Genomic DNA, 25,557 nt, shown 5'->3' on the forward strand with positions numbered 1-25,557 from the left:
ATGGCGGAGGAGACGGCCGTCGCCGTCTGTGTGCGCGTGCGGCCTCTCAACAGCAGGTAGGCGGGCCGACCCGGCCAGGTCCCCGCGGCGGGCCCGAGCTGAGGAGGGGCTCCTCGCCGCCGGTTGCCCGCCGGCCGCCTGGTCTCTCGGCCGTTCGCAGCCTCTGCACGGTTTCCTTCTCGGTCAAGTGACGGGGAGGGGTCGGAGGGGCCCGCTGTGGGATTCGCTTGACTCCGCTGTGACTCGGGCCCCGCGCACCCCGCGGCCCTGCCCCCGCCCGCCGCCGCGGCGCGCGTGTGCGAAAGAGCTTCCGGCGCTCCCCTCGGCTGTCTCCCCGTCTGCCGTGTCCTTGAGAGCCGGGCGAGTCTGTCTTGTTGCCCTGGGTTCGGAAGGCGCTCAAGACTTCGCTCAGTCGACGACTGAATTCAGCATTCGGGATGTTGAATGGCTACTTTTATCAACATTAAATTTTCTTTTTTTTTTTGGTAGAGTGTAGGCACTACCATCGTTGCCCTGCGGAAGGGGAAGAAATGAAGGCTTTTGCTTGTCTAGTCTCTGCCCCTCCCCCAGAACACTAAGACGTTTTTGTGTTTGAGAAATATATGTTAAATGTTAGAGTGTTTAATAAACGAGAATATCAAGGTGAGGAATTCCCCGTTTTTTAGGAGCTCATTATCTAATGCATTAGAAGACAGCTACATAAAGAAACCATTACAGTACATTGTGACAAGTGCTATGACAGGCAGGTGGAGAGTGTTTGCTGGAGGGGTTGTTAGCCCTTCAGTGAGATGACAGTGTGGGAGAGGGGCAGGGCTGGTATCAGGAAACTCCTGACACTTTTCAGGAATGAAAGAATCGTTAAGTTACTTGTTGGAAAGGTAATCCAGGGTATTCCAGGCACAGACAGATTGAATCTGTTATCTTGGGGGAGCCTTCAGATAGTTGATTTGTATGGAGTTAGGGTGTATATAGTAAGTTAGACAAAGATAAGATTGAAGAGAGAAATAAACGTGATCCGAGTCTCATGTGCCATATTAAGGATTTCAGATGGTTTTGAAAGATGTTAAGCAGGAAGGACCTAAATGGAGTTCCATTTGAATGTCTCTCTTCAGCGGCCAGTGCTGGGTAGGGGGATGGGAGTGGAGAGCTTCCCAAGGAAAGGCCCATGACAGGGCAGGAGGTCACTGAAGCCCCACTTAAAAGCGCCAGCCCCTCAAAGGGGGACTTTCCACATTGGTCTTATATATAGTATAGGTCATTACCATCTTTTGAAATATTCTTCAGAAGATAAAATCTTTTAAATTGTTTTTCATGTAACATGACTTCAAAAGAAGTTATACTAAAATGCACTGTTTTTATTCTTTTAGAGAAGAAGCTCTTGGAGAATATACACAGGTTTACTGGAAAACTGACAATAATGCTATTTACCAAGTTGATGGAAGTAAATCCTTCAATTTTGGTAAGCTTATGATAGCATCCAAAGTTAACGTTTTATCCTTTTCCTATTAAGAGTACAAAAGGCTTATCAATAATACTGCATTTGTCATTAAAGATCAGACTAAGCCTTCTGTAAACTACTTCAATGAAAATTTTAAAAAATTGTTCATCAGGTATGATAAGTAAGATAATAAATTGATATTTAAAACACAGTTATAGTCATAGTGCCTTATGATTGAAACTAACATTTTTCCTCTTATTCATTAGTGGCCTAAGACTCCGTAAGCCCAAAATATGTTGCTTAATGTCAAGTCATCTTTAAGATCCTTCAGTTTGGTATATTCTTTCCACAATTATTTTCAAGAAAATTCTTTACAGAATAAAGAGTGAAGATATTCCTTCTTTGCTTGAATACAGCAGGGACCTACCGCCACTTTCGTGGAGCTTATCATATGGTGGGAAGAAAGGTTTTCAACAACTAATTACGCTCGTGGTGACATAGCTTTGTGAGAGTTTATAGCAGGGGATCTAACTAGCCTAGGTGTCTGAAATGGTACCACTTACCCTGGGGCCTGCAGGATGAGTGAGAGCCAGCTAGGAGAAAGGGACTTGGAGGCCCTCAAGGTTGGCTAGGCTGATTTGTGTGTTGATTTAACACGTATATATAGTGCTGACAATGTGCCAGACGCTGTGCTAAGCACTTCATATATATTAACTCATTTAATCTTCCTAACAAGCCTGTGTGCTAGGTACCTTCCCATTTTAATGAAGAACTGATACGCAAGTCACACAGCCAGCAGATGGAGGAGTCAGATCTAGGCACACTACCATGCTGCCACTTAGGCACCATAGAGCACAGTGAGGTCCTCTCAGCAACCTTAGGAGTACAAGTGCTTAGGCTGTCGAGTTAGTGTTACACTAGAAAGCCAGCATGTAAGGCTTTGGAGCAAAGATGTATAGAATAGAAAATGATTCCTGGTAAAGGACTATTTGATAGTATCAGCATAATTTTTAAAAAGGGGACGATATGGGCCAGAGATTAGAAAACCAAGAACAAGGGACACACAGGCATTCAGACTCAAGTACTACAGGTTCTCAGTGGCCGTGCGTGCTCACAAAGGATTTGGACTCACCCACCTGTCTGAAGCAGCTGGCGTTGAGATCTGAATCATCCTGCCGTCCCTCCTTGCTATGAAATCAGGATCCCAGCAGCCTTCAGATGGCACTTTAGTTTTCCACATGGTTCCTACAAGGGCAGATATGTGGTCGTGGTGTGAGCAGTGTGATCACTGAATTTCTCAAGACGGTCCGTACATTTCCCTCCTGATTTACAAATCGATTCTTGTGAGCTTTCTGATGTGAGGCCACCACTGAGCCAGTGGCCCATTGCTGCGCTAACAAAAGCAGAGGCCACATCCTGGACCAGTGGATTCATCAGCGCGAATGCTGCCCTAAACCCAGCCTTCAGCAGCCCGCCAGCTGGCTGCTTTCTGTAACACCTCAGCTTCGTTCGGTGCTTTTCTTCCAAATGTCTGCATTTCCTGGTTCAGTTTGAGCCAGCCCTTCTTGCTAGATGTGTTATAAACACTAAAATTTTTCAAAGAATTGTAATAGTTCACATTTCCTAAGTATTAACCATATGTTCACAGAAACTTTATAAGGAAGATAATATGTATTCATTTTACAGGTTAGGGAATTGAGGCACAGAGACATCAACCACCTTGCCCAAAGTCACACAGCTTATACGTACTTGCAGAACCAGGATTTGCAGACAGTCTGATTCCAGACCCCCACATTCAGCCACTATGCCTTACTGCCTCTTGAAGTAAGATAGCTGACTTGTGTATTTTTGTGTGAGGACCAACACGTTTTACCTTATAGAGAAGTGTATTTTCAGAGGACAAATTGAAGAAAATATTGTGACTTAAATATTTTATCATACCATATCCTGACAATTTTATTTCTTTGGGCAACTACTAATTCAGAATAACATAGTTGATTTGTTTGGTTTAACTTTCTTCTTTTTTTTAGATCGTGTCTTTCACAGTAATGAATCTACTAAAAATGTGTATGAAGAAATAGCAGTACCAATCATAGATTCTGCCATACAAGGCTACAATGGTTTGTATTCACTGCAGAAACGTTGTAGTTAGTTTTGGGTGTCTGTTCAACAGTATTGATAGTTTTACACACTCTAGATTCATTTTTAATCTTGCGTGTGTCTGTTTTGTTTCTGCAGGTACTGTATTTGCCTATGGGCAGACTGCTTCAGGAAAAACATATACCATGATGGGTTCAAAAGATTATTTGGGAGTAATACCCAGGGCAATTCATGACATTTTCCAAAAAATTAAGAAGGTAAGTAGCTAAATTTCTAGTACATACAGGTAAAAGTAGTAATCTCTGTCATGAGGAAAGGAAGTTAGGTTTACAGTTCTCTTGATTATCCACAGGAAAAGAAGAAAGGCATAGCATAGATTTCACTTTTCCCCATAAAGTTACTCTATAGAGCTTAAAGTTCTTTCATTCTTTCCCTTGCATTCTGAAGCAGTAATATGCCTGCCAAAAAGTGGGCATTGAGGAACAAGAAATCTCATCACTGCTTTTGAAGAGCTGCCAGTGATCATTTAGGAGCAGGACTTTAACTAATCAGTTAAGGCTGGTTTCCAATTAGTTTTTTCGTTCCTATTTTAATGATTTTTAATGTTCTTATTTGAACATCTGTTGGTAGGGTTCTATTTTTGAGCTTAGAGAGTTGGGCTGGGCACTTTCCTTTTCTAATTCTGTGATAGTATACTTTTCATTATTGCTGAAACAATGCTTTTATATTTTTATGTTTATTTTTGTCAATATAGAACCACAGGGGGTTTTTTTGTTTTGTTTTTTGTTTGTTTTACAAAGATAACATCTCAAAGAATATTTTAATGTTTAATATGAGCACATAAGCATTCAGTATTAGGTTTTCATAATTAGATGATCTCTGATGTTTTTACATATTTTTTTCTTCTAGTTTCCTGATGGGGAATTTCTCTTACATGTGTCTTACATGGAGCTATACAATGAAACCATTACAGACTTACTCTGTGACACTCAAAAAATGAAGCCTTTAATAATTCGAGAAGACTTCAACGTGAGTAACAGAGTTAACAGAGTGGCTCAACAAATAGACTGACTTAATGGGGTTATTGTTCACGAACATTTACCTTTAATTTCCATATTTTTTAAAACGTCTCCTGTTTCTATGATTTGTTTTTTGTTTTCTTTCTTAAATGTTTATAGAGATCATCTTTTAAGCAATATGTATCGTTTTTAAATATCGACAGCTGTAATATTTTTGTGTAAGTGTCTACAAACAACAAGATGAAGTATCAGGTTAGAATTTGTCATGCTTTGGTATAGGAAATAAATTGTAAATATCATAGGTTTACTTGTTATTTTTATACGAAGTAATAGTCCCCGTTTTCCACTTTTGACTTCCACAAATAAATGCTATAGTAGTTTGCACCTTCTTTTTGAGATGCAAACTTCTAAGTGACTTCTATTTCTCTGCTCTTCCCATCATTAACCTTGTTTCAGAGGAATGTGTATGTGGCTGATCTCACAGAAGAAGTTGTTTATACACCAGAAATGGCTTTGAAGTGGATCACAAAAGGAGAAAGTAAGACTTTTTGCTATATTTCTTCAAAACACTTGTAAAAAATTCAATTGAATGTATTTAGGCTTCAGATCACACTTTTCACTTTTAAGCTAAAATAAAAGTTAATGTTTTTCTTTGGATTTTAATATATGCAGCTGAAATATGACTCATTTTTACAGAGAACAGACATTATGGAATTACAAAAATGAATCAAAGAAGCAGTCGTTCTCATACCATTTTTAGGATGGTAGGTAATATTCTCTCTGCTTGGTCTTTCCAATTAAGAATACACTAATTTTTCTACAAGTTGCCTTTTCTGTCTAGATTTTGGAAAGCAGAGAGAAAGGTGAACCCTCTAATTGTGAAGGATCTGTCAAGGTGTCCCATTTGGTGAGTGTTGATGAACCATGATGATGTACTCTATGGGCCAAAGCAAAGTTTAATTCAGCTGCTGGATGTTTGGTTTCATAAGAACTGTTAACTGAACTAAATAGGCAAAAACATCTGTAAATCGGTAGTTTATTCTCCTCAGTAGCGTGAGGTTACTAGTTAAAATGCAAGAAGAATTCAGGGGATCTTTCTTCCTGTTATGTTATGGCTGCCATCTCCTAAAATTTAGATGTAAGGACTATAGGAGTTGAGACCTTTCCTAACCAGTAATGAAAGAGGGTTTGGGGTTTGTTTTTTAATTCACATTTTAAAGTTAAAGTAATTTTGGAATATGGGGATTTTTTTTTTTAATTTATTTAGTCTCAGCCAATAGAATTGAGACTTGTGAGATCAACAAAAACCTAGATGGGTTGGTTAAAAAATAAATCACATGTTCAAGTTCATTTTTAAGTACAATAAGAAAATACGTTTTATATGATAAACACAATCTTTTAGACTGTAAATCCCTTGAAGAGAAGAGTGATATCTCATAAGTCTTTGTAGCCCCAACACATCGTATGTAGTTTATATTCAATACCTGTTTGTTGAATAAGTGAATATAAGCATTATGTAAACATTCCTTCTTTCCACATAAGTAAACCTCTTATTTCCTTCTTGCTGCACTGTATCAATTCTCTCTTTTTTGTGCTTCCTTCCTATTCCTTACCATTATTGCTTTATTCTCTGTCTTCAAGGCCTGAATTCTTTAGCTTGATGTGGGATATGATTTAAGATTATTCTGTTTGATTTGAAAACTTCAGGGGAAAAAAGTAATAAATCTATAATATGTTTATTCACTTTTAGATTTTGAAAAAGCGGAGTCTTAATTAAATATCTAATTCTAGTTCATCTAACACAGTATAAAATTTATTTTAATAGACTAGTGTTGCTTTAATTTAACCATGAAAAACCCCACAAAACCTAACTTCTGTTTTGTTTTTCAAACATGACCTGTGATATTTCACTGTAATTTTAACTTTTCTCTTAATAATTTAGCTTTAATACTCTTGACATATTCAGTGATATATTTGGTGACTTCTCTCATGTTCTTGGATGCTCTATCACCTAGGGACCTTAGCTACCCTCCAGCCTCCCACTCATTCTAAGTATCTTCTTGGAAAGAAGTCTTCCCAGAGAGTCATGTTCTGGCTCTTTGGAAGAGGCCTTTGTTTGAGTGTCTCCTGGCCTTTCTGGGAGGATAATATTCAGGTTCTCTTAGCTCTGCTCCTTCTCTGTTCCCTTCTGTGACTTCTTTTCCCTACCCTCCTAACAAAAACACAGGAGTGTTCTGTGGCCTTTCTTACTTCCCATGCTTGCCCTCTGACATTATGTTAGCATTTCTCTTTTGATGACAGCCCAATATTTATTTTATCTATTTTATCTAGAGTCTCTGAGTTCTAATTCACATCTTCCTAAAGATTATTATAGCTGTGTGTCCCACTGTTATCTCAAACTTTAGTGTGTCTAAAACCAAGTTATTTCTTCATACTGTGGTGCATATTCCTTTTTTCCAGTAGTACCAGCGTTATCCTGGTCGCCTAGGCTGGAAACCCAAGTCAGTTTTGCCTCATCTTTTTCTGCCTTCCCTTTTGTCCCATCATCACTGTTTCTAATTGATTCCACCCTTTAGCATTCCGCTGGTGTCATACTCAAGTCCTCATCTCTCTTGAATTACTGTATCATTCCGCTGGACCTGGCCTCCATGACCTGGTTTTCCTTTCTCAGTCCGTTATGCAGATTTCTAATGTCACTACGCATCTGTTATGTCACTTCCTTGACAAGATCTGGCCACTCTTAACCAGTCTGTCTTGATGTCCCTCTGCTCCACGTGAGCTCCTCTCTTACAGGGAGATTGGGCTTCTTGGTGTCTTTGAACACTCATGCTTGTTCCCATCTTTATACCTTAGTTCATGCTGCCTTCACCACCACTTCACCCCTTTATTGTGTATCTAGGTCATCTCTGGTGGATACTGTACAAGAGAGGTCAGATTTCTTTGCACGTTTTAAAGAAAGAAGTGTCTGAGAGAGGACTATAAAGCAGAAGTGTATAATGACCTGCTTATCCCTGGAAGTCGCCACAGAGAGAAATAATTTAAATCTCTGACTTCCTTTTAATGCATTAAGAATGATTACTGAGCCTTTGCCCTGTTCTGAGCACAGTACTGAGCTCTGAGATGAAAGGAATAGAGAAGACATCCCTCCATAATTATTGTCTCCACTGCAGCCTCCCCAGCCCAAGCCACTGTCTTCTCCACTCAGATTCCTGCACCAGCCTCCTGACTGGGCTCCCGCTGCCACTCTTGCCCCTCTCCAATCCATTCTCCACCCGGGGGCCACAGGTGGCCCTTCAGAAAGTTAAATCAAGACATGTCACTCTCTTGTTAAAGCCGTCTAATGGCTTCATTGCATTTAGAAAATCCAGTTCTTACCCTTGCCTAATCTGAGCCCTTCCTACTTCTCTTACCCTGTCTTGTCCCATCTCCCCTTCACCAACTTTGCCATGCTGCCCTTTCTCTTTCTTGAACACGCCAAGCTCTTTTCTGCTTTGTGGCTGGGTGTGCTGGCTGTTCTTTAATGGGGAGTCTGGGTCCCTTGGTCTTTGCGTGGCTGGCTCCCTCTTCTCTGTCACTGCAGATCTTAGCTAAGTGGGAAGCCTTCCCCTGCCACCCAGTCCAAAGAACCTACTCTGTCCTTTCCTCTTCCCTGCTTCAGCACTGTTTAAATTGTCTGTATTACCCTCATGGTGATATGTTGCTTATTTGTCTTTTTCTCTGCTCTCACTGACTTCCTCCCCCCATCCCACCCCATGCAGAATGTGAGCTCTCTGAGCACAGGGTCCTTGTTTGTCTGGCTCACTGCCATGTCCCAGCACCTAACATGCTGCCTGGAACATGACAGGCAGTCACTTGTTTCAGCAATATTTGTGAAATGAAAGAGAGGCCCATGCTTTTAAAGATGCTACAGTGTAGTCAGAGACATAAACGACTACCTCAACACAGTAAGTGCTATAAGAATAAGTCATATCTGTAAAGACCTCTGGGTACACAGTTGAAAGAGCAGTTCATTCAAGGTGTGGGGAAGGAAGGATCAAGTTGGTAAAGCTGCACTGAGAAGGTAAGATGTGCCTTTTGGTCCTGAATAGAGAGTAGGGGCGGACTAGAACGTCAGAACTAGCTAAACAAAGGGAATGGCAAAGTGTAGCAGTGTATGAGGTGTGGAGGGCATAGTCAGGAGCTCAGCCAGAGTTAAGAGTAAGAGATGGCCAGGAATAAGGCTAGAGCAACACAAGTGCCAGATTGTGGAGAATCGTGTTCACCATGGTACGATTTTGAACTTGGTGTAGGAAAGTGAAACTATTCTGGCAACATTATAGAGGAGGCATTATAAAGAAGGAACAAGGTGTAGAGGTCAGTTTGACTGAGACAAGGGAAGGCCTAAACAGTGGGGTGAGAGACAAGGAAACACGGGGTATTCAGATAAGCCATGGGTTAAAAATATTCTTTTAGTAGTTTGGATTTTATTATTTCAAGTTACCCTTCCTAAAGGTTTATTTTCCTCTCTTACAGAATTTGGTTGATCTTGCAGGCAGTGAAAGAGCTGCTCAAACAGGCGCTGAAGGTAATGAAAACTCGTGAAATATGTTGGTCTGAGTGTCCTCCTGTTCTTTTACAGAATACAAATGCCACCAGGCATTTTAGAAACTAATAAAGTGATGGTGATAATTTTGTGATAAAAGTCTTTAACATAAAGAGCAGCTTCCTTATCTGGCTAGTTATCTACTTTGGGCTGCTGTAGCATCAGTTAAAAAACTAAAACTCTGTAGTTGATGGGTTTATAGCTGGAAAGCTTCCCAGAGTACCATGAACAACGTTATCAGTAAGGAGATTCAGAAAGGTCGCAGGGTACAAAATTAATATACAGACATGAATAACTCATAATACAACAACCAGTTGGAATATTTAATGTAGAAAAAGACCTCATTTACAATAATGACTTAAAAGATGTAATACCTAGGAAGAAACTCAACAAAAATTGCACAAGACCAAAATAAAAAAAACTTTAAAACAAACCTGAAGGACACACCAAACACTTAAACAAATGGAAAAGCATACTTAGATGGGAAGGTTCAGAACCATAGAGATGTCAAGCCTGTCTCTGTGTTAATTTCCTGCAGCCTGACATAGAGACACTCAGCTGAGTGGCTTGTACCTACCAAACCAGTGGATCCTCAGACCTGTGAACGGGAAAAAAATGCCTGTTGTTTTAAGCTGGCTTGTTAAGCAGCAATATTACAGCCATAGCTGAATAATGTGAGATAACTTTCAGAATGATTCTTGCAGTATTTTTTGTGTACAGGGTAGATTGAACAACTGCATGTCTCTCAGCAGGTGCTGGGTGAATGCATTCTGATACATCCATACAGTGGGATTCTATGCTGTAAAAAAGAATGAAAAAGACCAGTGTTTACTGATAAGATATGTTGCCAAGTGAGAAAATCAAAGTGCAAAATAGTGTGTATAGGGGCTGGCCTGGTGGCAAAGCAGTTAAGTTCCCCCGCTCTGCTTCGGCGGCCGGGGGTTCGCAGGTTCCGATCCCAGCGAGCACCTATGCACCACTTATCAAGCCATGCTGTGGCAGCGTCCCATATAAAGTAGAGGAAGATGGGCACGGATGTTAGTCCAGGGCCAATCTTCCTCAGCAAAAAGAGGAGGATTGGCATCAGATGTTAGCTCAGGGCTAATCTTCACACACACACACACACACACAAAAATAGTGGGTATACCGACAGAGAGAACTGTTTGGTGGTTACCAGGGGCTAGTGGGGTGGGGGGTGGTCACAAGGGGTGGAGGGATGCACTTATATGGTGACTGACAATAATGTACGACAAAAGTTTCACAATAAAAAAAAATAGTGTGTATAGTATGCTACTATTTGTTTAAAAAGGAAAGGAGAAAAGTTAATATATATGAACTTGTATTTCTAAAAATCTCCAGAAGAATAATAAAAGTGGTTTCCTGGTAGAGGGACAGGAACTGGTTGAAAGGAGCATAAAAGTGAGAGAAAGCTTTTTCTGTGTGCTTTTGTTTGAGCCATGTAAGCATATTAACAGTTTAAAAATAAGAACTTTTTTGGTTGTGAGCCTCTAAGAACTAATTTGGTTGCAAGTCATTAGTTGCCTATATTTGGAGGTTTGGAAAAATAGATTTGAATTGAGGAGTTCGTGGGGCTCTTTTAGGACACGGCTTCCCCTCATTCTTATTCTTTTAGTTATCTTTTTCTTCTTGCTGTTTCTTGGGCGAGAACCTTTCTGATTCATGTCATAGGTGGGAGGGAGAGGGAGAAAGCACCTGCTACCAGTGGTAGTAAAGGTAGGCGCAGATCTAATCTGAAGCCCAGACTGTAGCATCTGACCCTTCAGTTTCTAATTTCTCTCATAACCTACTGATAAGTAAGTTCACCATCTATTACAGGGGACAATTTTAGTTTTCTTATTTATTTAATAAATGCAGGTGTGCGACTCAAGGAAGGCTGTAATATAAATCGTAGCTTATTTATTTTGGGACAAGTGATCAAGAAACTTAGTGACGGACAAGTTGGGTAAGTTTATCCCATTGTACATTTACCTCTTAATGCTAATGTTTTTCATTAGGTTGAAAATTATGATATTTCACTCAAATAAATGTACTGATTTCTCCCACATGTTCAAAAGCTTCTGTGATTCTGTGAGCATGCGTTGCTTCTTATACGTATGACTGTGACCTACTAAATTTACTTTCTATTTTAAATATTTTTTAGTTAGTAGTTTTGCTCTGCCTCATGTAACCTGTAAAGAATCAATTTTTTAAACTAGTTAATTTAAGGTTCTGCATTAAAAACCAACCACTTTTGTTATATAAAAAGTTTTACTCTTTTTTTTCCCAAACTCATTTCTCACTAAGTGGTTTCATAAATTATCGAGATAGCAAATTAACACGAATTCTCCAGAATTCCTTGGGAGGAAATGCAAAAACGCGTATTATCTGCACAATTACTCCAGTGTCTTTGGATGAAACCCTGACTACTCTCCAGGTGAGTTTGATTTTTATCTCAACTTAATATGGGGGGAAATTATCTTTCAGAAGAAAAAGTTACCTACTAAAATTAGGTATAGTTTTTTTTTAATCGACATAACGTACCTGTTAAAATAAAATTGGTGTGTTGTCTACTAAGGAGCATTCTTAATTTTCCCAAACTTCAGTCATTCATATCCCACCTACACAATTTTGTTCTTCAATATTTTACTGAAATTGACTTGATTTTTTTCTTTAAATAACTCACTTTTTAAATTTAATTTATTATAAAAGGAAACTTTATATCTGTCCCATAAATGAAAAACTGGTTATCACTTGCAGCAAACAGAAGGTGACCCAAAAAACGGGTGTGTGTGTATTTATAACAAAATAATTTTAAATTCCTGCTAGCAAATTGTTGTCTGCCTTTGCTCTGAGCCTAAGGACTGCATTTTCTGTTTTTTAAAAAAAGGAAAAGTGAGGAATGTCAATAGAATATCTATCTCAGTGAAAGATTCACTGTTATTTAATGGTCACCCTCATGTACCCACTTAAAGTTACTTCTGGGGGCCGGCCTGGTTGCATAGTGGTTAAGTTCGCGTGCTCCACTTCAGTGGCCCAGGGTTGGCAGGTTCAAATTCCCGGCACAGACCGACATACCACTCATCAAGCCATGCTGTGGCGGCATCCCACATACAAAAAAGTAGAGGAAGATGGGCACAGATGTTAGCCCAGAGCCAATCTTCTTCAGCAAAAAAAGGAAGAGGATTGGCAACAGATGTTAGCTCAGGGCCAAGCTTCCTAACAAAAAAAAAAAAAACAAAAGTTACTTCTGACACTCATACTCGAAGAAACATTGCTTTAAGTAGGTATTGAGCACTGGATCAAGAGAAACAAAGAAGATAGAGTCCCTGGCTTCACAGAATTTATAGTCTTACAGGGAAAATAAGACCTGTCTTCCAGCATGATTGCCTTGGATTAAGAGTTAACTGGCTAATAAGTAGGACAGAGTTCAAAGGAAGGAGAGAGGCTTTTGACTGGAAGCAAAGCTTCAGAGTAGAGGGAACGTTTGCACTGCACTTTGAGGAGTAGATGGAATTCCAGTGAGCCAGTGTTTGTAGGTTCTGTGTCGGCATCTGTCTTCAAGATATTTCTTTGACTCTCCTGAAGACTAGCAGCTAGGGTAAGTTATGGGCATTGTCACAGGGACATAGAATGCTCTGTGTTCACAAGCATTCGGCCACCTGGGAAGAGTATTGATTTTTCTTTACAAAACCTAATTATGAGAAACCTAAATATTAATTAAATTAATTTTTTAGTGTCAAACACTTAACACAGTTGTATTTTTTCCCAGTTTGCCAGCACTGCTAATATATGAAGAATACTCCTTATGTTAATGAGGTATCAAGTGATGAAGCTCTCCTGAAAAGATATAGAAAAGAAATAATGGATCTTAAAAAACAATTAGAGGAGGTATGTATGAACCATGTATTTCAGTAAAGAATAGAGACAGATCTAGAATTGAGATCTACCCAGATCTACCCAAGATCTGCCCAGAGGCTCAGATTGAAATCATCAATATCTGAGTTCCACAACCTAAATTTAAAACAAATAGTTTTTAACTAAGGAGAAATCAAGTCATAAAAATTTTAGTTTCCTATAAACTGAAAGGTTTGGTTTCTTGAAATTATTTTAGATTTTGTTTTTTATTTCCAAACAACAAAATTTGAGATTTTCAAATGGGCCAAGTAGAGATACTTTTTTTTTAGAGATACTTTTTAAAAATTGTCACAAATACATAGAGAATTAGGTTAGAAAGAGAGACCATCAATAGTTTTTAAAACTACTTTGTTTCATTTTAATTATCTTGAATTCTTCTTCTAGCCCTAAGATAGCAATCTAATAAGATAGCATAATTGCTTGTCATTATAATTTATTTGTTTTAACCATCATAGTCCCCTATTCTGTAAAAATCTTACATTTTAGTGATCTTTTTAAAAAGGAGCTAAAATATCAAATGGCGGTCTTATGAGAACATCTCTTCCTTTGCTATAGGTATTCAAGTCTCTGCTTTATGACTTCTCTGCCTATTATTTTTATATTTTCAGTCAATTAATAGAATTACTTTAACAGCATTGATATAATCTTATAGAGGGCATATAGAATAGTGACATGAGAAGAAATGTATATTTTACTTTATTATAAGTTTGAGAAATTATTGATTACGGTAACTGCATATTGGTGTTCTGTAGGTAGGACATATTTTATTTCAATAAAATTAAAATTCTCATAGTTCACATACAAATTTATATTCTTTTAAACTATACTTTCAAGGTTTTAAAACCTAGCAACATTTATTATTAGCATAACCCAATAGTACCTTCTTTAGGTTTCTTTAGAGACTTGGGCCCAGGCAATGGAAAAAGACCAATTGGCCCAACTTTTGGAAGAGAAAGATTTGCTTCAAAAAGTGCAGATTGAGAAAATTCAAAACTTAACACGGATGCTGGTGACCTCTTCTTCCCTCACATCACAACAGGAATTAAAGGTAAAATTTAAAAGATGACAGTTTAAACTTTATATGTAGGGAATAGAACTGGTATTCCTATATGCTTATTATGTAGTTATGCATTTCTTATCCTTTGATACAGTATATTCAAGAAAACTAGAATTTTTTGTGTATTTGCCCATATATCAACAACACCTAAGAGGTTCATTAAAATAGTGATCCCTGATTCCCATGTGTAGAGATCCTGATTTAAGACGTCTGGAATATAATCAAGGAATCTATTTGCAATATGCTTCTTAAGAAATTCTAATGAAATTGATTAGGTGATTGGGAACCACAGGTGTCTAGAGTATGGGGTAATATTTTCTATTTAAAGAAACAGAAATATTAATCTCAGGAAAATTAATCTAGATTATAAATCAACATAGTGGTCAATATTCTGGCTTCCAGTTTATGTGCTTTTGTTTTTACTAGAGTAGGAGTTTATTTATCCAGCAGGTGTTTTTGGGACTGATGGTGTCATGGTTAAGAGAATGGCCTCTGGAGGTGGACTGCTTGGATTTGAGTCCCAGTCCTGTCAATTCCTAACTCTCCACCTTGGGCAATTTCTTCAATACTCTTTGCTGCAGTTTCCTTATCTGTGAGATAGCTTGATCCCCACCTCATAGGATTGTTGTGAGAATTAAGTGAAGTGATATGTAGAATGTACTTAACACTATACTCTCCATACAGCAAATCCTCAGTAAGTGTATGCTATTGAGATTATTAATAGACATTATGTTCAAGTCACCACACTGGGTAAACAGAAGATGCTCAAGAACTATCTGTCAATTCAGTGCTGAGGAGGAAATAGCCCAGTGGAAGGTATAGGGAAGAGTATTTCAGGAAGACGTCTACATGTACAAAAGCTTGGAGTTGTGAAAAAACCTAATATATTTCTTGGAATTAAGATATTCTAGTGGTAGGGGCATTTAAACCACACTGTAGGATTTTAACATTGCATTATGCTAAGGACATGGAAAAGCCTTGTATGTGACATGATCGGAATTGCATTTTAGAAAGATGTGGCTACTGTGCACATCAGATTGATTGGGCCTCCACAAGGCTTGTGGCTCTGGAGATGGAAAAATTGGATAAATTGGAGAGCTGTGTGGGAGGTAGACTCAACAGAACTTTGTGATTGTTCGGACATGGGGGGCAGGGAAAGGGAGAAAGAGGTATGCACAATGACTTGCACGCATTACTAGGGTAGCTGGTAGCAGTATTTGTTGAGTGAAGGAACACTGAATGAAGAGCAGTGGAGCTGCTCAGTGTTTTATTTGGGACGGCTCTAGTTTAAAGTATCAGGCAGTTGAAAACAGAAATATATGAAAATCAAGTGAAAGATCTGAGATGGAGATATCAATTTGGGCATTACCTACTGCAAATCCAAATTAAAGTCTTGACAATGGATGAGCTTGCTCTGGGAGCATGTTGAGAATGAAAAAAACAGAGAGCCACAGACAGAATCCCCCAAAACAACTTTTTAGGTAAAAGCAGAAAAGAAGAACCCCTAAAGGAGCCCAGGTTTAGCTCTAGAGTTAAGAAGGAAACCAGGTGACTGTGGTAGACTAAAGGAAGAGAATATTTCATAGAGGTGTCACATTCTGTGTCAGTGGTGTCATATTCTGCTGAGAAGTTAAGATAAATATAGGCTAAAATTCTTTGGATTTAGAAATAAGCTCGTTTGCAAAAGCAATTTGAGTTATGCATTGGGAATGAAAGCCACCTTGCAGTGGGTTGAGATGGCCCAAAGGAAGAGGATCTTGAATACAGTAGAAGGGTCTGGCCTTAGATAGAAGGAGAAACACTTCTTCATTGTAACAAGGACAGGGGAAAGGGTAGGCATCAGTGCAAGTACTGCTTGTGTAAGTGTAGGCTTGTATTTTCTTTGTGAAATAGGAGGTTTAATTTTTCTGCTGTGGTGGCAGGAGATGGTAGAGACACAGTTTGTAGACATGCTAAGGGTTTGAAATAGTCTATCCTTTGTAGGGAATGGAAAAGAAAACCGACAAGGGGGAGAGGAATCTTGCCGGGCAGCCTTGAGGACCCGGGTGATGTTGGCAGCCAGTCTTCTAGCTATCCACACAGTGTTCAGGAGACTCATAAAGGCTCACATGGCAGTGTGATTCATCTGAGTGTACACTGTGATAGGATCGGTGTGGGGAACACAGAATGGGTCAAATAATTTGAGGCTGTTGACCTAAAAATGTGGTTGAAGTCATGACCTATAGAATCTAAGGTAATGGGATGAGAACGCAGAGGGAGCTGGCAGGAAGACAGCAGTGAATCAAGGGAATAGAGGTCCCTCTTAAGCTGACCAGCTATAATGGGATTAACTGAATCAATGGAGTGGAAGGATAGCAACTGTAGTAAAAGCAGGAGGTCTAGGTTTATGAGTTTCAGATAATGGCAAGGTCCAGTGGCTTTGGGAGCGAATGGAGTTGAGCTGAAGGTCGTTGGAATCAAGGATTATATATGGATGGGCTTTTGCAGGGCAGGCTGTGGAAAGGGCTGGCCATTTCAAGCAGAAGCAGTACATTCTGGGGACAGGAGATGATCCTGAGAGGCAGTGCGGTGGAATAGGTGGTGGATAAGCTCTGAAGTTACAAGCATGGGCTCAGCCACCAGTTGGCTGTATGACTGTATACAAGTCATGTCAACTTTTTGGGCACCCAGACATCTATAAAGGGGATGTGGTAATAGAGGATTGTTGAGAGGAACGAATAAGATGAGATAATGTGTGTACTAGTAAAGGGACAAGAGAAGAATGTAGCTGTAAAATATGGGAAAACACAAACACTTCGGAGGTGGGCAGAGGAAGAGAAACCAGCAAAGCCAAGTGAGTGGTGAGGACGCCTAGCTGGGTGGGATAAGAACCAGAGACAGAGGGTCCCTAGAGGGATGAGGAAGAAGTAGATAGATGAGGAAGAAGACAATGTAGAAACTAAAAGAAAATGTTGGCTAGAGAGAAGGAAGGAATCAAGAGGGTTTTTTTGTTTTTTTGTGAGGAAGATTAGCCCTGAGCTAACATCCTATGCCAATCCTCCTCTTTTTGCTGAGGAAGACTGGCCCTGGGCTAACATCCATGCCCATCTTCCTCTACATGCTGTGGTGGGATGCCACCACAGCATGGCTTGACAAGTGGTGCGTCGGTGTACGCCCAGGATCCAAGCCCCAGGCCACTACAGCAGAGTGTGTGCACTTAACTGCTACGCCTCCAGGCCGGCCCCAAGAGTTTGTTTTTGAAAAAATCAAAAGCAGAAAACAGAGAGGCTTGAGCATTCTTAAAGCTGAGAGGAAGGAGGTAGTGAAGACAATAGATGAACAGATACCGGAGGGAGCAGAGTCCCAGGGAGAAAGGAAGGAACAAGATTGGGAGTGCTGCTGGGGTGTGAGCTTTATCAGCTGGAGGAGAATTGGCATGGGAGGCCCTGTGGAAGGTTTACTTGCTGAGGGAAATTCCAACAGGCTGCTGTCTGTTCCTTCCCAGTTAAGGCAGGGTACCCAAAAGTGCTTTTGGTGGCTATGGTGGTGGCAGTGCTGTCCCTTCTCTGTAACACCAGATTATTGTAAGAGGGGGACTCAACCGATTCCTTTCAGTAAATTCCTAGGAAAGCTTGTGAGTAAACCTTCAAATACAAAATGAAATTTAAATAATAGTTTCATCAAATTTATTGAGGAGTTAAACACTCATTTGAAAAGCTTGAGTATGTTTTCTTGTCTCAGGATGTCCTTAGAATGATAAGATATTAAACTAGGCTTAATAAGAATTCTACCAAGTCAAAGGTTTTTAAAAATGGAAGCTAGTTCCCTTGTTGTATGATGTTTGAGCCTAGATCTGTGTGAGGTAATTTTGATTTCTTCCTCTTGAGGCTAAAAAAAAACGAAGAGTCACTTGGTGCGTTGGCAAAATTAACAAAATGAAGGACTCAAACTATGTAAATGAATTTAATATGCCAGCGAATATAACAACAAAGACACATAAGGTTGCTCGGACTTTAGGAGGAGAAATTGATGAATGTGAGTGCTTTTTCAACTGCTTTTAATTATAAAAGTATCCCTATAAAGAGAGACTTTATTTATAACTCACTTAATGTGATAAACACAGTTAAATAAAATGTATGTATTTTAGATGTTATTATGGTGGAGATAATGATAAAAATAAGTAATTTTAAGAAAGTGAACATTCATGAAGTTTTCTATTGTTTCGAAATCTCTTAAGAATGATACACTGTAGTTGAAACACGAGACAGATATTTTTGTTTGTTTTTGTTCTAATCACTACCAATTAAATTAGTATCCATATAATGTCTGTCTTAAACTTTGCTAATCTTGAAAGAGTGGCATTTACACAGGAATCTGTTGCAAAATTTGTCTCCAATATTATAAGTATTTTTTATGGCCATTTAAAAATCTTATAATGATTAAATCTCAAATTTAGAATTTGTCGTGTGTGTGTGTGTGTGTGTGTGTGTGAGGAAAATCAGCCCTACCTAAAATGCATGCCAGTCCTCCTGTTTTTGCTGAGGAAGACTGGCCCTGGGCTAACATCTGTGCCTATCTTCCTCCACTTTATATGAGACGCCGCCACAGCATGGCCTGACAAGCGGTGCATCAGTGCGTGCCCGGGATCCGAACCCGGGCTGCCAGCAGCCGAGCACGTGCACTTAACTGCTATGCCATGGGGCTGGCCCCATAGAATTTGTCCTTTTTACCTATACAGTCATGCATCAATTAACGACAGGGACATGTTCTGAGAAATGCGTCTTTAGGCGATTTTGTCATTGTGTGAACATCGTGGAGTGTACTTACACAAACCTAGATGGTATATATGTGTATACTACACACCTATGTGGTACTAATCTTAGGGGACCCCTGTCGTATATGCGGTCCGTCCTTGACTGAAACATTGTTATGCCACGCATGACTGTATTGTATTAAGGATCCTATGTTTTATCACTAATTCTAACCAGTGATCTTAATTCACACAATAATATAAATGATCGCATCTGTTAATGTATTCTTGGCATTCATGCTGTGAGCACATATTAGCCGATTTGAGCTTATTACCTATGATCAGAATTTTTTTAATAATCTTTAATTCAGGTTTTAGGAAACTTAATAACATGCTTATGGATAAATTTCTTTTCCCCCTAATTATAGCTCTCTGTTCAGAGTCTGATGTTTTCAGTAACACTCTTGATACATTAACTGAGATAGAGTGGAATCCAGCAACAAAGCTACTAAGTCAGGTAACTTAAATGTATTTTATAGAACATTATCCTTTACTCTTTTTCAAATTCCTTTGTTGTTGGTATTTACTATTGTAACACATTACTAGCTCTGACTTAATTTCAGTAATAGTTGTGGTTCTAATTAAGGCTTCCCCCACTTCTTACACTCCCCACTGGTAACTGTGGCATCCAGAGAGAAGCTAAACATTTCATAAGTATGGTAGTAGGTAGACCTTTGCTTCTAGTGCTTTACCAGCAGGTCTTGGTATCTATGATTTTTTTCTCTAAGTTTCCATTTTGCCTTGGGCAATCCTTTGAGAGTAAAAAACGGGCTGATTTAAAAGTGTCAAAATTCTCAGGCATCTAGTAGAATGATACATCAGGGAGGGGTAATATTGCTAAATAATACTGAAAAATAAAAGTAAATAAAATTATATATAGTCTTATCAAGACTAAGAAATAAGGAATACTGTAGTGAATACTTTAGTAAGTTTAGATTCCATGTTTACTTTCTAGGCTGCTAATGTTCAAAGAAGTATAATAGTTTTTTTATAAATGTATTAAAGAAAATTTCATTTTAATTTTGAAATAAAATTGCAGTGATTCTTGGGAATTATTATCATCATTAGCTAACCATTATAATTAGTTATAATTAATTATAATTAATTATTATAGATAAAGTGCTTTTGTGTCCCTAAAATATACTCTAGAAAGTTTGTTTTTTGAAAATCCCTGGTGTTAGTTTTGTTTGTTTTTTTTTTAGTTTATCTCTTTCTCTTACTAGTACAGAAAGCAGAAACAGGCCTCTCCTGAGTATGGTGAAACCTGGCAGCCATTAGAGATTTAGAGGTCAATAAATAATAGCTCTGTTTCACTTCCTAAATTCAGAGCCATCTGAGAAATTAAACAGGAGTCAGACAGATGGAGAATTAAATTATTGTCTTTATTACCAAGGAGCTTAAGGGTCTGTGGTCAAATGGACTTCCCATTATGTGCCCTACTCCTGCTCCCGGCTGAATTTTTCCAGTCAGGCACAGGCAGAGCATTTGTTTATTAGATTTTTTTTTTTTATTCTACCTCTTTCAAAATAGTCTTCCTCTCTTCTAAGTTAGCTAGTTTACCAAAATGCAGACCTTCTATTATACTCTGGATCAAGCTAGAGCATTGGGAAGATACTGAAGAACGGAATGACGTAAACCACCAAATGATTCAAGGTTAAATTAATTATTTGACTAATCCAAATTTTAGTTAGGGGAAAAAGAACATATGATATAAATCTTCTCTGACTTGAAATCTGGTTTTGTTTATAATAGGAAAACTTAGAAAGTGAGTTGAATTCACTTCGTGCTAACTATGATAATCTGGTATTAGACTATGAACAACTAAGAAGAGAGAATGAAGAAATGGAATCAAAATTAAAAGAAAAGAATGATTTGGATGAATTTGAGGCTCTAGAAAGAAAAACAGAAAAAGATCAAGAGGTAAGAGATATGGAAACATGAAACTAAACTAAAACCACACTTTTAAAAGAAGTATTCTCTTAGAGATGTTTATTTCTAAGGTTGATATATTGAAGACCCAATCATTTTCCATTTGTACACATAATTGAGAGAATTTAAGAAATGATTCATTCATGTTGTTTTAAAAATAGTTAAATCATATTTGTTTCACTTATGCTTATGTACAAGAGGAAGAGGGAATTAAAAACATCTTTGAGAAGGTTTGGTGAATCTGCCTGTTGATGGATTTGTCTAGAAGAAATTATTTCCTGATAATTTATATATTATCAATATTTAATTTATTAAGTATACCAGAAATTCTGCCTAGAGCATAGCTATTTCCTACTGAGACCAATATGAATTTTAATATCTAGCTGAATATTTTATGTATAGATACTACATATTAATGGATTTCATTTTCTTTGGAAAGTATGTACCTAAATAGAACATTATTGGAATAGCTAGGAAAGCTGATTTTTCACATTTCTTTTTACATATAAGAGTTATTGTGAAAATTAGTATAACTAATACTAAGTAGTTTTAATGGAGTTTTTAGAAATGAAACAGATTACTTAAATTTTCTAAGTGTATAATGTTAGGTAGGCTACATGGTAAGAGAAGCTAATCCAAACACCATCAGACTTTGGAGACTCAGAAATTGTCCAAAAGATTTGAGAGATTTCTTAGTGCAGAAACCTAGAGTTTATAGACACTATGAAATTATTCAGAATTTTTTAATGCATATGCATTTTTCTGGAACAAGAATCCATAGCTGTTATCACACTTGTGAGGTGATCCATGATTGCCTCCAAAATTAAGAGCCAGTGTTTGCTGTAGTTAGAATATGAGTTAATTTGCAGTTACTTCTCAGGTTTCTATATGAATAGCCCAAAGGGACACAATCCTTTTTCCTCAGTATCATTGTTTAGTTTCTCACCCTTTTCCTTTTTCAAAGGAAAAAAGAATTCTGTGCCAAAACTATTATTTCCATTCTACCTACAAATTAATTAATCCTACATTTCATAGGTATTATTTCCTAAGAGGCAAAAGTCTGTAAGTTCTCCACAGGGTTTTGTTTACCTTGTTTTAAAATTTGCATATTGACAAAGTGCAAAATGTCATGAAAAAAGCAGTGGACTTCAGTCAGTAGAACTGGGTTATATTGAGAGGAGGTGTCCCGAGTTGTGGTTACGAGCAGGTTCTCTGGAGTCAGACTACCTGGAGTAAAGCCCCAGTCTTGCCATTTCCTAGCTCACCACAGACTCGAGCCTGGCGAACATGATTGACAAGGCCTTGAGCAAGTCACTGACTCTCTCAGGGCATCCTTCCTGTGTACCTCCACGCTTAAGGTCAGATCAAGTGCTTGCCAAGGCCCCTTCTAATTCCAAAATTTCATCTAAGTTTTTGTGTATTTCTTATTAGAAATAATATGACATAAAATTAACTTTGGGCATAAGTGTGTAATTTCTCTAATTTTTTCTTACATCATTTATATATTCAGTTAATAGTAAAAACTAAAACTCATTGAATTGAATCACACACAAAAAGATTACACAATAACAGAATATATGACTTGAATCTTGCGTCTGGATTTTTTTTTTTTTTTTTTTTTAAAGATTTTATTTATTTTTCCCCTCAAAGCCCCAGTAGATAGTTGTATGTCACAGCTGCACATCCTTCTGGTTGCTGTATGTGGGACTCGGCCTCAGGATGGACGGAGAAGTGGTGCCTCGGTGCATGCCCGGGATCCGAACCCCGGCCACCAGCATCGGAGTGCACGCACTCAACCACCAGGCCACAGGGCCGGCCCTGGATTTTTTTTTTTTAAACCACAGTCAAGGGGGAAAATGATCCTGTTCTCTTCAGTTTTACTTGGACACAAATTGAAATTATAGGTTCTGTAAGATAACCTAAAAGATTGAGTAATAAAAACTTACTCTTTTCAAAGACAGTTTTACAATATCCATTCCATTTTAAACTGACAGTATAAGTTTATGTGTATGCAGTAAAATAGGTTCCAAAACATACATTTTGGGGAAAAGTTTAACCAAACAAGAGTAAAAGTCAAATTATGGCTTTAGGACATGTGTCGTTGCCCTGGTTTGCCTAAGGGTTTTGTCAAAAATCACCAAAGCTGTGGATAATTCTCAAGTGGGAATATCATAGTATAGGATGTTTTAAATAGTAGTTTTAGAGAGAGATAAACAAGGTCAGTATCCTCACGCTCAGGGAACAAGAGAAATTTCAGTCCTCTACCCAGTCTCACTTGATTCATTGAATTTTATGATTTTTACAACTTGGAGATTTTTGTCTTAGGAAGTCAAATATTTCATTTCATCTGCTGAAAATTACAGTGAAATCTGCAGTATTTTCTTATGCAGCAACAGATTACCTTTGGACCATATCGTACACTTCCTTCTTATGCTCAGCATCTTGAACAAGTCATCAGGAGGTTAGGTCAGCAGAGACTCAGGTCTCTGCAAAAGTTGCTTCATCTTTTTCTGTTTATGAGAACCGATACTTGAAATGAAGTGCTATTTCAAATGGGGTGTGGGAGAATTTTTCCTTCTAAATGTTTATTTTCTAAATATTTTCCAAAATTAAGATTGCATATTTAGTTCTTCCTTATTGGTAAATGTGCTTTTCTTACACAAAAATTAGAAACAGGCAAAGTTAGTTTTCTTGCGCAAAAGTTAGAAACAGAGAAGAAAAGGTAAAAGATGGAGCCAGTTTAAATTACAACCAATACAAATGTCTAAAACTTTGCTGCACAATTGGGTAGCCACTAACCACATGTGGCAATCGAGCACTTGAAATGGGGCCAGTCTGAATTGACTTAAGTATGAAAAAAGAATGTAAAATATTTTTTTTATATTGATTACATGAAGAAATGATAATATTTTGGATATATTAGGTTAGATAAAATATTAAAATTAATTCTACCTGTTTATTTTTTTTGTGAGGAAGATCGGCCCTGAGCTAACATCCAATGCTAATCCTCCTCTTTTTGCTGAGGAAGACTGGCCCTGGGCTATCATCTGTGCCCATCTTCCTCCACTTTATATGGGACGCCGCCACAGCATGGCCTAACAAGCGGTGTGTTGGTGCGCGCCCAGGATCCAAACTTGCGAACCCGGGGCTGCCGAAGCGGAGCACACGCACTTAACCGCTGCACCACTGGGCCAGCCCCTACCTGTTTATTCTTTAATGTGGCTACTAGAAAATTTTCAATTCCAAATTTGGCTCACATTATATTTGTATTGGATGATACTGCCCTAAAATAGGAATGTCATCACCAGTCTGAAATCTAAAACTAGTTAGGACGGAAACATCCAGAATGTAAGTCCTTTACATTCTACTAGAATTTGCTTTTACTCTTTAAGGACTCATCTGATTATGAAGATTACATAATTCTAAGGAAAACTACGTTTCTCTTGGGTAAATTGTAGTTTACTTGTTTTGAACACAAAAATTTCTGGTACTGAGATATTTAATGCTTCAGACATTTTGATAGAAAGGAAACTTTAATGGAAATACTTATATCTTTAAGTATTCTTTATATTTTTAAACAGTTGAACAATATAAAGCAATAACATCATCTTTCCAATATTTCCTACAGAATAAACCAACTAGGTAATAGTTGATAATCCCGTATGTACCTCTGTAACTTTGGTGAACGGTAATGATATTGTAAAGGTACCACAGGAAACTACCCTAATCCAAACCTACATTCCAGATCACAGCTCATTAAAAAATATGCCAGTGTAAAGCTAGATGGATCATTTATGGAAAGAAAAAGAATCTTAAAGGATAAATACATTTCTGCACTTAACTTACCCAAAACAAAAATCTGTTCCAAGAATGTCTTCTAAAAGTTTGATTACCACTTCATCTCCTCTAAGTGATGCATACTAATTTACTTTTGACATTATTGTTGCTTTATTAACAGACGACACAGTGGTTATTTGGGTCATGCTGAGGTTTTTTTCCTGTTCGTTTTGTGGGGTTTTAGGATTTTCTGTTTGGTTAGTTGGGTTTGGTTTTGGGGGAGATGTTTTTGTATTTTTAAGTAATGGGGTGCTCTATTGCAATAGCTTGAGCAGTTGATCTCTCAGTCCCTTCTTACTGTGTTGAGTGATTCGGAAGCAGAGAATGAATGCTATCTTTTTTTTTTTTTTTTTGCTTTATTAACTATTGGTTTGCTCTGTTGCCTGTTCACATGCTCTTACAGATGCAACTAATTCATGAAATTTCCAACTTAAAGAATTTAGTCAAGCATGCAGAAGTGGATAATCAAGATCTTGAGGAGAGCATTTATGTTGGTATTTCTGTTGATAGGGAACTAGAACTATAAAATATACATCATATGGAATTGAACATGATTTCAGAAAATAGGAGTTATGTTTTTAAATACCAACTTTTGAATTTTACTATCTAAACTATTAAATGTAAGTTCTTTTTAATCCCTTAGAATTTAGATCTGATTAAATTGTTTCACTCTCCTTTGATTCTTTTAGAATGAACTAAGTTCAAAAGTAGAGCTGCTTAGAGAAAAGGAAGACCAGATTAAAAAGCTACAGAAATACATAGACTCTCAAAAATCAGAAAATATGAAAATGGACTTGTAATACTCATCAGTAAAAATCAGGTTTATTTTGTTGTGTAATCATCTTGGCATTTATAGTATACCATCATCATTATCATAGAAAATGTTTACAT

At 38.0% G+C, this 25,557-nt stretch overlaps 1 protein-coding gene across 1 annotated transcript; it reads left to right on the plus strand.

The window, feature by feature from the left end:
- Positions 1–25,498, plus strand: LOC147911295 (centromere-associated protein E-like). The gene is given in 16 exon segments (XM_087428183.1): positions 1–56; positions 2,016–2,061; positions 4,448–4,567; positions 5,014–5,095; positions 5,254–5,321; positions 5,399–5,464; positions 9,070–9,121; positions 11,015–11,102; positions 11,444–11,573; positions 12,909–12,921; positions 12,924–13,027; positions 13,944–14,102; positions 17,978–18,125; positions 19,269–19,357; positions 20,653–20,820; positions 25,356–25,498. Coding segments are annotated over 16 exon segments (1,500 nt in total). The 3' UTR covers positions 25,467–25,498.
- Positions 25,499–25,557: the final 59 nt, after the last annotated feature.

Source organism: Ceratotherium simum, unplaced genomic scaffold (genome assembly GCF_057802395.1).
Source record: "Ceratotherium simum simum isolate JZ-2026a unplaced genomic scaffold, ASM5780239v1 HiC_scaffold_44, whole genome shotgun sequence".
In the NCBI taxonomy this organism is placed as follows: Eukaryota; Metazoa; Chordata; class Mammalia; order Perissodactyla; family Rhinocerotidae; genus Ceratotherium; species Ceratotherium simum.